Here is a 16,318-nt window from a genome sequence, read left to right as displayed (position 1 = left end):
AGAGAGAGAGAGAGAGAGAGAGAAGAAAGCCTTCAATATATCGACTGCTGCACTGCCTTGTGTGTGATTGAAGGGACTGCGACGACGTTTAATGCAATTAGATCGGAGCCGTAGAATTTCCCGCTGAGTTGGCCGGGCCCAGCTGTGAGCTGTCTTTATTGCGATCTGCCATATAGTCCTGCACTCCTGCTGTACCTGAGCCCCCCTCCTCACTTCTTTGTAAAAGGAAAGGCCAATATTGGATAGCTAATCAAGTTTTCTCTTTCGATTGTTGAGAGAAGGAAAGCAGAAGAAGAAAAAAGAATCAAAAGATGATGAGGGAAAAGAATGGACTATGGACAGGCGGATAGAGACAAACGAGTGGACGGTTGAGTTCCCAGGTACAAACAAGAACACAGAAGAAAAGACACAAGAGCCTAGCTCAAGTTCGTCTTAATGGAGCGCAACCAAATAAACAACACACGAGTTCTCCTTCTTCTTCAATTTTTGATGAAAGAATAAAGGAAATGAAATCCAAAAAAAGAAAGAAGAAACTCTTGGGCTGTTATTCGAAATATGGTCAAACGTGTATAAGGTCACGGGGAATGGAGAGAGCTGGGGGGTTTTGAGGGGAGATTTTTATACGTGTATAAATATATGCTGCTCTGCATTATATATTACCTGTGCTTAAGACTGCAGACGAGGCGAGTTATGAATGAAAAAGAAAATCCCTGCGCGCGGCTCTCTCATCATCAAAGAAATAAAATTAAAGGAAAAAGATGTTGGGGTGGAGGGGGGGGGGGGTTTAGGGGAGAGAGAAAGAGAGAGAGAGAGGAACGCAAGTTCAATCAACGGAGGAAATCTACAACAAGGCATAACCCCTGGTGAACTCGTCTAAAAGCTTGTATAGACATCACAATATCACCCCAGCCACGTCTTATTCTTATTTCTTTTCTTCTTCCCTCCTTTTTTATGCATCGTAAATAACGAACCAATTAAGCTCGTGATGAATAGCCCCAGCGAGAGAGCGGCCATGTTCTATCTTTCCTTTCCTTCTTTCTCTCCTCCGACCTTTTATTGGTGGCTAGCTAGTAGACTAGTAGACTAAGAAAAAGAAAATAATAAAAGAATCAAAAAGGCAGGAAGGCGAATCTCCATAAACGAATATACATTATACAAACAAGGAGGAATAGATGAGAATCTGTCGCGGATTTCTCGTTTCGCGGACGCCACATTATTGGCCGGCGTATGGTACCTACTACCACGTCTCCAATAAAGAGACAATGGCCGCGGCAGAGCCAAGCAGCGCATCTAATATCGGGCCGTTAAGAGGACACATTCCCGCCGCGAGGGGACCCCCAAATAAAGTCAAGAATCATAACAATAAAGATAGCCGATGATAGCCCAACTTAAAAACCACGCCAATGGAATCGTCAAAACGTATAAACTATTTCTATTGTGCTCTACCAAAAGTATCAATATATAAATACGGGCTGGAAAAATAAAGAGAAAACACCAAAGCTCCAGTATAGTGTATGGATATATCTACGCGCTGGATCGCATACAATGAAGCGGAATAATCTAAGCGCCCGGCCATCACCACACACACCACCGCCCGTCGGATGAAGCAATTATCCACCAGGGGTCGATCGTTTCGTCGTGTGTTTGTACATAACATGTCTCTGGCAGCTATAATCCATACTATGTCGACGTATATCAATGGCCAGATAGAGACTCGCTGCCGAGAGCTGTAATAGGTAAGTAAAAAAAAGGTATTCTTATTCTATCTCGGCAATAGAGAGAGAATGAGAGATAGAGAGAAGGGCCGGTGCGGCATCGATGAATAATAGATGAATAAGATGAGAGAGAAGACTCTAACCATATAGCGCGTCGAGCCGTCGAGGGTGGATATAATATAAAAGACGACGACGGCCGAGAGAGAGTATAAACACATAACCGACGATGGCTGAGAGATATGCGCATTTCTCTCTTTCACACAGTTTCTCTCCTTTTTGTTCCACGGGAAAAATAAAAGGAAGAAAAAAAAAACAAAAAAAAAACTATGAGGCCCTCGAGAGCGAAGCGAACGTGATCTAATCAAGCGTGTAACAGTTCCGACAAGAAGAAGAAGAAGAAGAGACGTTGAATTTCGTTCCATCTGGTCGTACGGAGCAACAACAACAACAGCAACAAGAGAACAAAAACACAAGTGAAATGATAATACACAAAAACGGATGGGAAATTTTCAGGTAATGCGCATAGACACACCATAGAGAGAGAGAGACGGGAACAAGCCCGAAATCCTTTTGGCCTCTTTTGTTTGCGTCTACCGTGCCGACAAGAGCGTCTCAAAAGAAAGAAGAAGAAGAAGAAGAAGAAGAAAAAAAGATGGATGCGCCCACATAGTCGAGCCTCGTTCCATTCACACGGACACAAAAAAGATTGTTTCAACATGACTACATCTTTCGTCCTTTTACTCGTCCTCTTCTTGGATGTTGTGTGTGTGCGGATGAGATCTAATAATCTCTCCTTTTGGCAAATTCGCGACGGATACTATCTCTCATCTCTTTTATAGTCTATTCTATACCCAGATGTGATGAAGTCTCTTTCTTTCTTTCTTTTCTTTCTTTTTCGGGAGGGTATTATACCGGTTCGTATTTGCCGCGTTGGTTTCGTAAGTGTCTGACGCAACAAACGGATGATGAAAACCAGGAATGACTCTCTTAATGCATTACATTACGTGATGCGGATCATGTCGCATAAAGCTCTCTTATTCCGTTTTTTTTTTGTTTTAATTTTTATATTTTGTTTTGTTTGTTTCTACTTTCTAGCATAGAATCTAAAATAGTTTGCATTTCTTCACTTCCATCGATGGATATTTCCACATATCGCAATCTCGGTTGATTCAATGACGTTTGCCCGCGTTTGCCGAGTGATGCAAACCGGAAAAGGGCGCGACTCCCTTAACTATAAACCGGTCTGTATATCTTTCTATTTGTTAAAAATACAATCGTTTCGAGGTGACTCGATCCTTTTCTATACGTTTACTTGTTTTGTAGACTATTGAAAAAAGCCAGGCGAAGCCAGGCTGATCGTCATATCTCAACACCCAAAAGGGGAACTTGGCTGAATTGAAAAGAATAGAGAAGAAAAAAGAAGAAAAAAATGATGTGGTGACAGAAAAATAAGGAAAAAAAACGAGTATAGAAAAGAAAGATGCATCCATCATCACCAGGCGACGTTTTGTTTATCTTGGTAAAAACTTGTGCGTTTCAAAAGTTTCGGGGGTCTTGGGAGAGAGATGAGAGTTCTACTACTGTGACCACGCCCGTTATTGTACACCTCTCTCTCTCTCTCTCTCTCTCTCTCTGTCTCTTAATCTAAAAGGGAAGCTCTGCCGGGCGAGCGCATTCAAACGGAATGGCGACTCTGTTTGCGCTGTGACAAGGGCAGCAGTGTCACTTTTTCTTCCATCCACCCACCGGTTCACCCCCACACAAACTGTCGTCGCTTGTTTGTTCGCGGTCGCCCGGGATTCTCAGTTCTCATTCGACTATGTGTACAGTTGTACACGTTCACGCCAAAGAAAACACACGGCCCATCTACATACCTGCTGCTGGCTGGCTGCCGTTTTCTTTTTCTTTTTTTCCATATGAAACCCGAGAGAAGAGGGGGTGTGAGTGCGCGTCAGTGACTATCATAAGAGAAGGTTGACAGACAAGGCGGACAACGCCCACTTTCTCCTGGGCTTCTTTTTCTCCTTGTCTCGCAAACACCTGGCCAATATAGACCTTTAATATTTCGATTTGCCCTGTTGGTCATTTCCTTGGTCTCTTTCACAAACCCTAGAAGCGTCTTCTCTCATCCATCAGCTGGTGTTCCATGCGAGATTGTATTACAATCAATACACAAAGTGTCGAAAGAGGTCGAGATCAAGCGACTCATTTTCGTGACATTTTTCTTTCATGGGAGAATTTTTCGTTTTTTTTCCGTCCTCTTTTGTTTCAATTGTTTTTTAATTGGGGGCAAAGAAAAAAGATGGCGAATGGATGGAAAAGGAAGTCGGGAGAGGGGGGGGGTTTCGGCTCTTTCCACACCATACGAGGAGGAATGCAAACAGACAGTTGGGTTAATAACTAATTACGTGGAGTGAATGGCTAAGCAGCACGAGGGGGCTGATCACTCCCATCGGCTCTGACAGTTCAATCTTTGAGATAGTCATCGGGGTACCGGGCAACAGCCAGACGGGCCGGACGGGGATAAAGAAGAAGAGGGGAAAAGAGGAGGAGGAGGAGGAGGCGAAAAAATATCTAAAAAGCAGATAGTCGACGTATATTCTATAGGTAGATGGATAGATTGGTAGATACGTCCTGTATAATAATAGTTAAGAGCTGAAGGAACAAAAAGGAGAATAGGGAAAATGGAGGGGACCCAAGGACCCAAGTGGAGGGTATCAAAAACGTCATCACCTCATCATCCGCCAGTGTCGACTGGTCCTGCTCTGCTGCTGTTGTGTGTCCAAAATGAAGAGAGGACATGGACTTCCAACCGACGTGGTGGGAAAACCAAATCGAAAAAATAAATAAAAATAAAATTTTAAATGAACAAGCCGCTCTGGTTCGAGGGGGGAAATACTCCGCTAATGGGCGATGTATACTAGCCTAGCTCTACTACTACCCCGCTCTCTCTCTTCTTCTCTCGCTTGTTTGCATTTCAGACGATTCCAATCTCTCCATCAAACTCAATTGAACGCGCTGCACAAACGCCGAGACCGGCTTGTTTCCCGCTCTTCAAATATAGTCTGATGTCTGAAGGAGGACGGGGGAGGGGGGGAGCAGCAGCAGCGGAGGATCGAGAGAGAGAATAAGGACAGGTTAAATGAGAGGCAGCAATCATCATCTCAATGGCTTCATCTTGTTGGCGATGATTGGATTGGAAAACTGGGAATAATAAGGAGCCAACCGAAGGGCGTCCATTGTGCAATCGCATGCAGAAAAGGGGTTGGTCCCGTGGCGCCACCTGTAGCCTCTCAACAACTATTTCATCAAAAACCATTTCAACCCAAAGCCAAAGCAGAGAAAGAGAACCTCTAGTTTGCCTTTCAATTCGACGCCAAGCACTTAGACTGCGTATATTTCTCAATCTTCAACTCTTATTAGCTTAAGGTTCCTTTTTTTGTGTTGGTTGTTAGGTTTTCTTAGCTTGCCAGACCGTCGTCACTTACACGGACATTAGGCGAAGGAGGATAGACTCCGGCACTATGCACGGAACTCTCGTCAGTTGGATGGCGACTCTCGCCTGCCAACGACTGAGGAGTAAAGGTCGAGAGTGCCTCATAAAATGAGAGGAATAAAAATAAAACGTGAAGAAAAGAAAAGAAGAAAAAAAAAGGACCATGCAAGTTGGCGGGTCACGCAACGCCGAGGTGCGGTCTAGCCGCATCTCGTTTCTTTTTTCCTTTTTTTTTCTTTTCTTTTTTTTTCTTTTTTGTGTGTGTCTTGCACACACCTGGAGCACGAGCCAATCAAGAGGCGGGAACACCCGAGACACATTCCGGTCGGTTTTGCAACGGCGCAACAACCAGCGAAAATACAAGCCAACAACAAAACGAGATATAGGGCCGCCGCCATAGGAATTGGAATGATGATCTTATTTCTTTACGACCGCGACTTTCGAAATATTCCAAACAACGTTGGCAACCCCGAAAAAGAAGAAGATGAAGGTACGATCTAACCCCTCCACAAATCACCTCATTGGGCATTCAGAAAGCGTTTGTGCGTGTTCTTTTCTCTCTTTCTCGCTGGATACCAAAAATGCCATGTTCTATATTTAAATATATATGACTGGCAATGAGAGAGAGAGAGAGAGAGAGAGAGACTCTTGAACAAACAGAACCAGCAGAGCTCTTGGCGGTTGTTGTTGCCCAACCTGCTGCATCTTCCGTTTGTTATTTCTTTACCTCAGAACTGTGCGCTGGTTTTCTTCCTTTTTTCCACGCAAAGTTGCTGAGCTCTGACTCACTGCCAAATATGGGCGATTTGTTTATTGTGAGCTCAGTTGTTAACTATCGGATCGTATATGCATATATACTGCGCTGCTCTCCCAAGATGATGATGGGCCGATAGAGTGCTGGGCAGTTGTGTGATGATGGCCGATGGCGGGTTCCATTTTCATAGCCACTTTTCTCATTTTGTTAAACTCTTTTCTTTCTTAATATTTTTGACGTCATTTCGTCTGGCTCTTATTTAATTTTTTTTTCCCTCTGTTTTTCTTCCATCCGGAGGCGGTGTTGTTGTTGTTCGTACCCATCCCGGCGTTGTGTTATAAGAAACTTTAGAGGTGATGGAGGCGCAAGTCTTAAAAAAAAATAAAAAAGATGGAGCGAGAAGTGGCGGGCTAGGTGAAAAGGAGCGAAAAAAAATGGAAGAAGAAGAAAATCACCTTCAACCAAGAAACCACTCGCCCTGGTATTATCTCAAGTGGCCATTAAGACGCCTCGTTGGGAGCCGTAATTGACACATCATCGCCTGCAGGCCGCGACTTCTTCTTCGGCTCCAGCCACACTCGACTCGTACCAAAAACACTTGCACCGGCCATCATCACACAACAGACCGACAGTCTCGCTCCTGTAGTATCTTCATCATCTCTCTTTTTCCCTTTTTTTCAAATCTTTTTACACTGACTAACTAACTAAAACTCTGTGCAGAGTCGCTGATGCCATAGCTAACCGCTCTGCAGTCTGCAGCCAAGCCCATCAGGTCAAATTGTTTCAGAGTAATCAACTGCGTTGTTTGAACTCTTGGTTGGCCCTCATTTGCTTTTTTCCTTTCAGTACAGACAATGTTGGGCTGTCTTTTTCTTTAGAAAAAAATAAAACTCTATTTTGATTTATTTATTCAGTGGGGTAGAAGAAAATTAGATCTGAACCGGTTAAAAGGGTTAAGGGCAGAGGCACGGAGTTGATCCGAATTTGGCCACAACCTTTATTAGGGATGCGGTAACAAGCCGGGATCACGTTTCCTGACAAGGACCGAAAATTATTATCGGTTCTTCTATAAATACAGACGCCCAGCCGATTGTTTCGTGATGCCTCCAGTGTCCCTGTGTATCCTTCATCCACCTCTCGTCCTATTCTTTTTTCTTTTATAACATCTCAACTTGTTTGTGTGTCCTAAACTGCTTATCTGTTGGCTCTTGTTATTTTGTGCTTTTGACTTTGATTCGCCTTTTCATCTCGATCGTTTCTCTTTTTCTCGGAGGATGTGGATCAGATGATTCTTTCCACATTCTCAGTAATGTGAATCATAATGATAATAATAACGTGTATAATAATACATTGGCTGGGCGTTAGCTGAGATACAGAAAAGAATGGAATGGAATGGAATAGAATAGACGAAGAAGCAGCCATCGAGTTTCAGCAGCTGTACACACAAGAGCAATAGAGCCCCTATCGCACCTTTTAAGGGAGAAAGGTGGATAGAGAAGGAGGTGGGATGGATGCAGAAGAGGAAAAGGAGGAGGTGGCCGGCCCATAGCCGTTTGAGTTCAGATTTCCCGGGGCTGGTCAGCATATAAACACCAAAGCTGTCAAAGATTTTTCTTTCCTTCTTATTTTTTTTTTAAATAAATAAAGAAAAAAAAAAGGAATATAAAGGAAAATGGGGGATGGACGATGGTGACTCTCAAGTGTCTCTATTCTTCTCTCCTTCTCAAACAAATAATTCGTGAAAGAACGCAAGAAAAAGAAGAAGGAGGGGAGGGAAATATATAACTTTGGAAAACACACTTGCGCCGTTTCGTCTTTCCTTTTGGTCTTCATCATCGTTTTTCTTTTTCTGTTTTCTGTGTGTCCGTGTGTGTGTGTGTCTCGGGTCTCTGTTTCTCCCAACTCTTTTTTTTTTCATCATCATCATCATCATCGTCATCATCATCATCTCCTGCAACAGTTTCTTATGCAGTCCTCCCTCATCTGCTGTATAAGAACGAAAGATGGAAAAAGGAAAGAAAAAAAAGGTCTTCTTTCTTCTTTCTTCTTTTCTCTTTTTGTTGAATAAGGGGGGATGTATTATAATGTGTGTATACAATCGCTTCGGGTGATGTGTGCGTGGTGTTATTTTACCTGGCGTGATGCGCGTCGGCGGCGCCCGGCTCTAAACAAAGAGGCCAGCCCAAGAGTCTCAAACTCCCCAACAAGTATTAAAAATAAAAGAAGAAAAAAAAACTCCGAAGAAGAAGAAGAAGAAAAAGAAGAAATAAATAAAAAGAGAGAGAGAGAGAGATGAGAAATAAAAATAGAAGAGAGAGAGAAACCGAAATCTTTTTGGCTGAACTTGTGTTAGGAGAAGAAGAAGAAGGCTATAGACACACACACACAGGACATGATGATAGTTGGAAGGCAAAAAGGAAAGATGCGCTTCTAGCGATCTAACGTTTCACGTCTTCATCCCAACCGATCCGAACAACATGCACTGTGTGTGCGTGAATTATAAATAACAGCGTGCGCATCATCCTCTTATCGAGTCTCTTTTGGGCTCCCATCTATATATTTCTCTTCGCCCCAGAAAGTCTATCGAGTTGGGCTGTGCGTGATTCGGGTCTATACCGCATAATACACGTCGTCCGTCCCATATAGCCGCATATAGCCGCATATAGCCTATCGATAGCGAGAGAAGACGATAAACTCTCCGAGCTACAAAACCAGCAGTATGTGTAGGCAGAAAACCTAGTTATATTCGATAAAGTTCTTTCTTGGATCCGTCTTCTTCTTTATTTATTTGTGATGTATAACTTATATATATTTATATACATAGAGGCTTATAGCTCTCGACGATGTATTTATAGTATGCAGCCGCGCACAGCGGGGGCAACAAGAAAAAATTGATCAGGATCATCCCTTTTCGCTCTCCTACGACGAGGCCGGCAGTCTATTATATCCACTATCTGCTGAGCCCCCTCTCATCCGTAGCCGGCCAGCAGCAGCAGGCCTACAGCCCTACAACTGCGCCAGAGAGAGTGAGAGATAGGATATACTGTATAGAGGATACAAATCGTAATATTCGTCCCGTGTATTGGGAATATAATGAATGTCGGGGATGATGTTGTATAGAAACGAGGGGATCAAAAGATAGACCATGCAGGACGAGCGGCGTAGTGGAGCATTTTCTCTCATCTATTTTGGACTGTGTGCGACTCTGATGGGACACACGCAGCACACACACACACACACAATAACACGAACGGAGAAAAAAGAGAGGAGAGAAAAAAACAAAACAAAAAACAAGAATCAAAGGCCATCCATCACCGTCGAAGGGAGGCGCAGCAATCCTTGGAAGGAGAGCAAAAAGCCAAGCCAAGAATTGTTTCTTTCTTTTCTTTCTTCTTTTTGATTCATCTCAGCCGCGCTCGGCCGGAATCTGGAGGCGCCTTTTCGATGCGCTACACACACACACACACACGAAATAGAGCGGCGGCGAGATCGTCTCTGCTGTTTGTTTTTTCTTTTTTCTTTTTGTATTATTTTGGCCTCTTCTGAGATTCTTTTGTTGAACGCCCCTGTTTGGGTTGTTGACGCCGGTGTCGTGTCGATGTTGCACCGCTGCTGCAGCTGCTGTCGCTCAGCCCAGTGCAAATATACGTTATATAAGTGGTGGGAGCACAAATATAGAAGGAAGAAAGACATTCTAGCCGACAGATAGATTTGGCTGGGCCAGAAGAAATCCAAAAGAGATGAGGAAATGGCTGTCGTCCTCAGCTCACGAAATCATCCCTCCCATTTCCTCCAGCTCCTTTTTTAGCTCTGCGCCCTGTTGACTTTGGATTCAGTTGTCGCATGTTCGATGGAAGCCGATTCGATATGTTCGATATCAAATCAATTCCCCTTTTTATAGGTACACTCACGACTATAAAACCGGGGTGGGGATATTTATGAATTAAAGGAAATGGCGGGCTCTTTTTCTCTTTTTATTTCAAATTTCCATTGGAACGTTTTTGTTGTATTTTTTTTAAATAAAAAAGAGCCGGGGGATCCATTTCGTTGGGTAATTAAGAAGTCGTTAATAGAAGAGCGGTTGAATGTCGGTTATTAGCGCATCGTTAAATTAGCAAAAAGAAATTTAAAAAATTGCGCTATATAGAAACCGGTCATTAACACACCTGATCCAACAACATAATTTTTTTTTTTTTTTTTTTTAATTTCTCGAAGAAAAAACAACAGTGGGGGTGAAAAAATATCGCGTGAGCCGCTTTATAGAAGCGGAGTGGACTCAATTTAAATTGAGCCGGATGTTTTTTGATTGCCGACCCTTTTTTTTTCTTTTTCATTTCTGGTCAAAATTTAGACCAAGATCTAAAACAACGCCTCGATGCGTGTTGCGTCGAATCCCTCCCTTTCGGTCTTGAGAGATGCGCCTTTTCGCTGCTTGATTTTTTCTTTTTTCCTTGTTTCTAATCATTGGATTATTACACCCGCAGACTTGATATTTATACGCGTTGGTTCTATTAGACCAGACGGAAAAAAGAGATGTATCATATTGAGCTGATATCTCCCTCCTAATGTCCCTTGAGGAACCGCAAGGAGACGTGCCAAGCACCCTGCCTTTCCCTATAGCTTTTCAGATAAACGCCCTTGTTATTTTTCTCCCAGCCAGAAAAACCCAATTGGAATGTTTTTTTGGCTCCTTAGTTTTTATTTGTTTCTACCCCGCCGATGATTTGTCGCTTCTTTTCCAGCGCAGCTCCTTTTTTTTATTTATTATACAACAGACAAGAGTGAATCAAAACCAGAAGCTTGTTGGCTTCCTTTTGAGAAAAAAAGATTTCAAGTCAACACGGAACGGACGCAATAATCGAAAAAAGAGAACAAAATGGCCGTTATTAATATTTCAAAGGAGATCTAACATCAGACGAAGGATAGAAAGTTGCCGGTATACTAGTATTGAATGTGTAGCTTTAATTGCCGGCTCTTGTTCGCCGGATCAGCCAGCCAGCGCTGTTGTGCGGGAGCTAACAAGGCGCGACAGAGGGAAAAACCGGCACGTCGGTATGTATTCACAACAAGGAGCTATCCAGCGGTTGTAGGAAAATAACGAATGATGGAGAGAGAGAGAGAGAATGGCCGGTTGCTACTATACACAGATGATGAAGTACGTACGCTGATGTTTATATAAATACTGTACAGAAATAAAGAGAAAAAAAAAAAAGAAGTCAAAATAAATCTGAAGGAGAAAAATTTATCCTGCCCGTCCTTGCCCACCGTTTTCATTCAAAAGGGCGCGCACGGCATGGAGCCGCGCGTACAACTCTGATTGAGGGTAATATTTTTTTATATTTTATATTTTTTCGAGTTGGGCACGCAACTGCCGGGAGAGAGGAAAAAAAAACTACCGCAACGGAGAGAGACTGGGCCGGCACGCGGTAATTTTCCCTAAAATTGCTTGATATAGAGTTTGTTTCTTATTTTTTTTCTGGAAAAGAAAAGAGACGGGAAGCGGCGGGGTCAGCCGGAGCAACACCTCTAGCGTGACAGTCGACTCTTTTTTTATTTTTTCGTTTTTCTTGAACAACAAAAACGAAAAAACCGTGCCACGTTGTTACACTATCCTCCCTTCTATATCCCAGCCAAAACTCTCGCGCCCAGCAGAAAATCTAGTCATTTTCTCCCATTTTCCTTTTTTTTTCTTCATTTTTGGTTTCCCGCCCACTTCTAGAGAGACGAGATGGATCGTGCTGGCCTCAGTGGTTGAAAAGAAAGTGCCTGGTATCAAAAGAGACATAAGCCATATGCATAAAGAGCCTTTGATTCCGGTTTGACACGAGACATGGTCACCATATAGTTTAGGGCGGGCAACTTGTCTTATTCCTCTCTCTGTCCGGTCGTCCAAACCTTTTTGAGCTTTTGTGACCGATGCGTCTGGGCTAGCCGGCTAGGCGGGGGGCCCATTTCCCCATCTCCGTCCGTCCGGCACTTAGTTCAAATATTGACTGTTCACAGAACAAAGGACCTCATCACGTGTATCCCATCCACGCACAGATAGAGATAGAGAAGAGTGTACTAGCTACACCTTTATACATGCACCCACTCTGCCCAGCTATATATATATTGGTGATGTATAAGGTCTAGTTAATCTTTGTCTTTTCTCTCTACGTATGTGTCCGTCCCCAATAAGTCTGTAGGACTCTAGTGGGAGGAGATTGACACACTTCATTGCTGGAATGATGGAGAAGGGGTGCCTTACCTGAATTGGGCAGAAGATCGATGGTGCCATTGAGCGTGGCCCATTGACAGAGCAGGCACTCACTGTCATTGTTGCCGACGTTGGTCGGCTGCTGGGACTGCGACTGCTCCTGTTGGAGTTGACTGAGCTGATTGAGCTGCTTGACCAGATCAGTCAGAGTGGGCGGGACGGGCGGCGGGGGAGGCAATCGGGGCAGCAACAACATGGAGCTGGATCCGCCCGAAAGGTCAACGGCCAGCGCCCTGTTCATCAATGAACAGGCGTCCGCTGGGAGCCAGGACCCCGATGATTCAGGACGGCCGTGGCCCTGCCAGAAGCGGCAGAAATCCTCCTCTTCCATCGGTGCACTCGTTGAGACGGCCAGCAATCCAGACGGATCGGATATTGGACCGGGTTCCGGCCACGACCGCAAGGCTGTGTCCACGACGTCGACGCCGCTCCACCAGGCCTCGTCTTCCATTTCGTCAAACAGCGGCCCGTGTTCCAGGACTTCCTCCAGGACGGACGACGTCGTTTGGACGGACACGGCGGCCAGGCACGGCCGGGCGATCAGCAGGATTAGCCAGCTCAAGTGCAAGACGGCACGACATCTTTGACGCCTCTGCCAAACTGTTGCCATCTATATAAAGACAGGAATCCAAACAAGGGAATAAGACGATGATTAAAATGCTGGAAAATTTCGGGGTTTCAAATCGATTTCTGAATGCCAGGCCGCTAAGTATATCCTATCCTATTTCATATGATTATATGGCGGAGGAAAAAGAATGTAATAAAGAGAATAGTATTTTGATTTATTCCGCGGGTGGGAATATTTATATGTATATATAAGGGGAGAGCGGAGAGCCCAACCGAATAGAGAAGAGGAAGAAAAACACAAGCAGAAGAAGAAGAAGAAGAAGAAGAAGAAGAAGAAGAAAAAAGTTGAACGTTTTCACTGTCATAAATAACCGAGATGCTAGTTCTCTTCTCTTTTCCGAGAGAGTTGAATATTCATGAACTCTGTTGGCTGGAGTCGAGCTCGAGCCTGACATGGCCAGCTCACACAGATATAACGCGCGGCCCATAGCATAGGATATATACAGCACAGACACAGATTGAATAATGTATACGCATCTTTGCCAGTTTCTTTTTCTGAGGGGCCGTTCGAGCCCGTCGTCTTCATCATCATCTGTTTCTTCCCATTTTGATTTTTCTATGGTGAAAACACACAAATATAAGAAGAAAAAAAACGGATGAAATTCGAACACAACTGTGGAAGAAGAAGAAGAAGAAGAAGAAAGAAAAACTGTGACTGACTGACTACATGACCCGGATCTCATAATCTTTACGCCCGTCTTTCAACAATAGGGAAAAACAGAAAAGGGCTGCAGCAGAATAATAAGAGAAGGAGAAAAACGCGGAGGCTTTCAAGATAATCGGAATTCGCTTGTGAAAAGTTTCCCACGAGATTGGACCGACCGGCGGCCATAGTAGGAAGTTATATATACAAGAGAGACTCGTTGAGTAGTGTACAGTACACACACACACACACACATATATATATATAGATATATAGGAGAGGCTGGCAGATAGAGAGAGAGAGAGAGAGGCGGTATAGTATATAGTATATAGATGTAGTAGTAGTAGTACTAGTATTGATCATTCACTTGTGCGGAGCAATTTCCCCCGAGATCGCGGGCGGAGAGGGGGGGGGGGGGCCGTTGTCGACGACTTTTGGGGGGGAGGGAGAGAGACGTCGACGCTCTCGATGTCGACCGACACCCTCATTCTGTTATAGTTTCTCCCACTCTATAATACTGCTGCTGCAACCATCACCGCTAGTACAACTGCGCTCCGATGCAGTACTATATAGTGCGATACGGCCGGCAATGAAACGGCCAACTTCGCGAGATGAGGCGCAGTCTAGGGCCCGTCGTAACAATAAATTGAAATACTCTCCCACTTTCTTTCATTCTTTTAGGATATAGGAAAAAAAAGAGAACGATGGAAAAAGATGTATACAAAGTCACAGACACGTCATAGAAAAAGAGAGTTCCAACAGCTAGCTAACCCTTGAACAGTTATAGAGGACTCCCTTTTTTTTCTTAGACTTGATCCACTTCGCTCTAATGAAATCAAATGGTTCTTTTCTCTTCTTTTCTCTTCTTTTCTAGGGAGAAAAAAGGGGAGGCCGTCGCTCTTTTGCCCTCGGCTCAGCAGGAAGTCATCCAGCGGCGTTGTGGGTCCCGTCGACGGGTTGAAATCGTGGCTCTCGTAAAATAGAATCAAGAAAACTGGGGAAATATATAAGGCGGGCGCAACTGAGCCGCAAGTCGGCGGACGACAAGTCGACAACGAGCGCGAGAGAGAGAAGCTTTTAATGGATCGCGCCCGAGCTGCTGCGGCCGACTAATTGACATTAACAAGGAAGAAAAGGCTTCTCCCTTTTCTTATTTCTTATTTCTTACTTCTTACTTCTTCTTCTTGTTCCGCCGTTGTTGTGTTCATATAGGCCTACTCTATATATTACTCGACGTTATGTAATGTGTGTGCGTAGAGCCTCTCTCGCTACTTTATCGAGCCGCAAGGAGCGACCAACAGCAACAAGGCATGGATGTTATATCCTCTATACATCAGGAGGAAAAAAGCCGAAAAAAGGAAAAAAGAAAAAAAGAAGAAGAAAAACAAAAGCAAGACAGATTCTCGGCCGCCGCGTTATATATACTATACACGCGCCGTCTGTGCTGGCGTCGTGAGGCTGTATATTTTCTCTCCTTTCATCGCAATCCCCTTTCGGCCGCAGTCCCTTGCTGCTGCCTCAACACACACAGCAGAGCAGCTTGCGCAAAGCCCGTCCATAAAACCTCATCTACAAAATGACGGCATAAAATAAGAGTGGGCGGTGGTGTGGGAGTTTGCCGGCCATAGACGTGTGTACGCCATTTACTGCGTATTATTGGTTAGGTCGTGAAAAGTTCACGGTGTGGCAAACATTTATTAGAAGAAATATATACCTATATAGTATGTATAGTGTAACTAGGACACTGTGTGTATAATGATGGCCCGACAATAGCTCGAAGCTCACTTTGATTTATGAGTTGACTATTTCATCTCGTCTAGGGAAAGGATCAATCGGATCGGGTTCTTTTTTTTCTTCTTTTTTCCATTCGGCCGAGCTTTGATTGAAAGCGAAAGACGATCCGCACCGCGTCGTGCACTATTCCCCCCATGGCTCAGAGAGTCGGCCGTGTCCACACTTTGGCGTGCGTAGTCAATACTTGTGTCTATAATAACTACCCCCGGTCAGCAGCTACTCTAGGTTGTGAAAAAGAATCACGTGTCTGCCAGGAGACTCATAGAAAGAGAGAGGGAGAGACGAGAGGAGGAGGGTCAAAGATATTAGGGCAAACTAGTATTAATGAAACGATCTCTATGGTTTCCCCCCTCCCACCATCTATTCCTTTTCCCTTGATGTATATATATATAAATAGGATACAAACTCTCTCGTATATGTATAATCCCCGTTTGGAGATGCAAGCCGTGTACAGTAGCAATCCTCTCAGCATAGACTCTCCCACCCCAGACTTGTTCTTCCTTTTTCCCCTCTCTCTGCGTCTTTCTCTGCGTCACTTCAACGTAGTTATGTAATAGGAAAGACAACATCCATCACATCTCCTCAGTAGACGAGTTCGTGTGGATTCGTCCACCCACCACTACCCAACAACTACTCCATATTTCAACGAGGAAAAAAAAGGAAAAAGAAGTGGATCAACAACCAAACCTCTCAACTCGATTGATCTTCAGACCTTTTCATCTTTTTTTCTTCTTCTTCTTCTTCTTCCATCTATTCAATCGAAACCGACAAAACTTTGTTATGCGACGCCTTGAAACGTAAACTCGTCTTTTACATGTTTTTTTTTTTTGGGGGGGGGGGGGGCGCCGGAACTGGAAATTATTCCGATGTGAAATTGTCGAAATAATATCATCCTCCCTCCGCACAAAAAGGGAATGAAAGAGATGGGGGTGACGGCCCGTCTCTAGCTGGTCTGGCGCTGGTCTCCGTTGTGTCGACAACTGATTCAATAAACGTTGCGCACCGAGAACCCCCCCACTCGCAATAGGAGGAA

At 44.1% G+C, this 16,318-nt stretch overlaps 1 protein-coding gene across 1 annotated transcript in view; it reads right to left on the bottom strand.

The window, feature by feature from the left end:
* Positions 1-16,318, bottom strand: part of LOC124343481 — a 48,043-nt gene that overhangs the window by 10,177 nt on the left and 21,548 nt on the right. Inside the window, exon 2 of the mRNA XM_046796802.1 lies at positions 12,213-12,831. Within this exon, the coding sequence (XP_046652758.1) occupies positions 12,213-12,831 (619 nt within the window). The remainder of the gene's footprint in view (positions 1-12,212; positions 12,832-16,318) is intronic.

This window comes from Daphnia pulicaria, chromosome 6 (genome assembly GCF_021234035.1).
Source record: "Daphnia pulicaria isolate SC F1-1A chromosome 6, SC_F0-13Bv2, whole genome shotgun sequence".
In the NCBI taxonomy this organism is placed as follows: domain Eukaryota; kingdom Metazoa; phylum Arthropoda; class Branchiopoda; order Diplostraca; family Daphniidae; genus Daphnia; species Daphnia pulicaria.
Note: the sequence above shows the minus strand (reverse complement) of the source record. Positions and strands in the feature narration are given on the sequence as shown.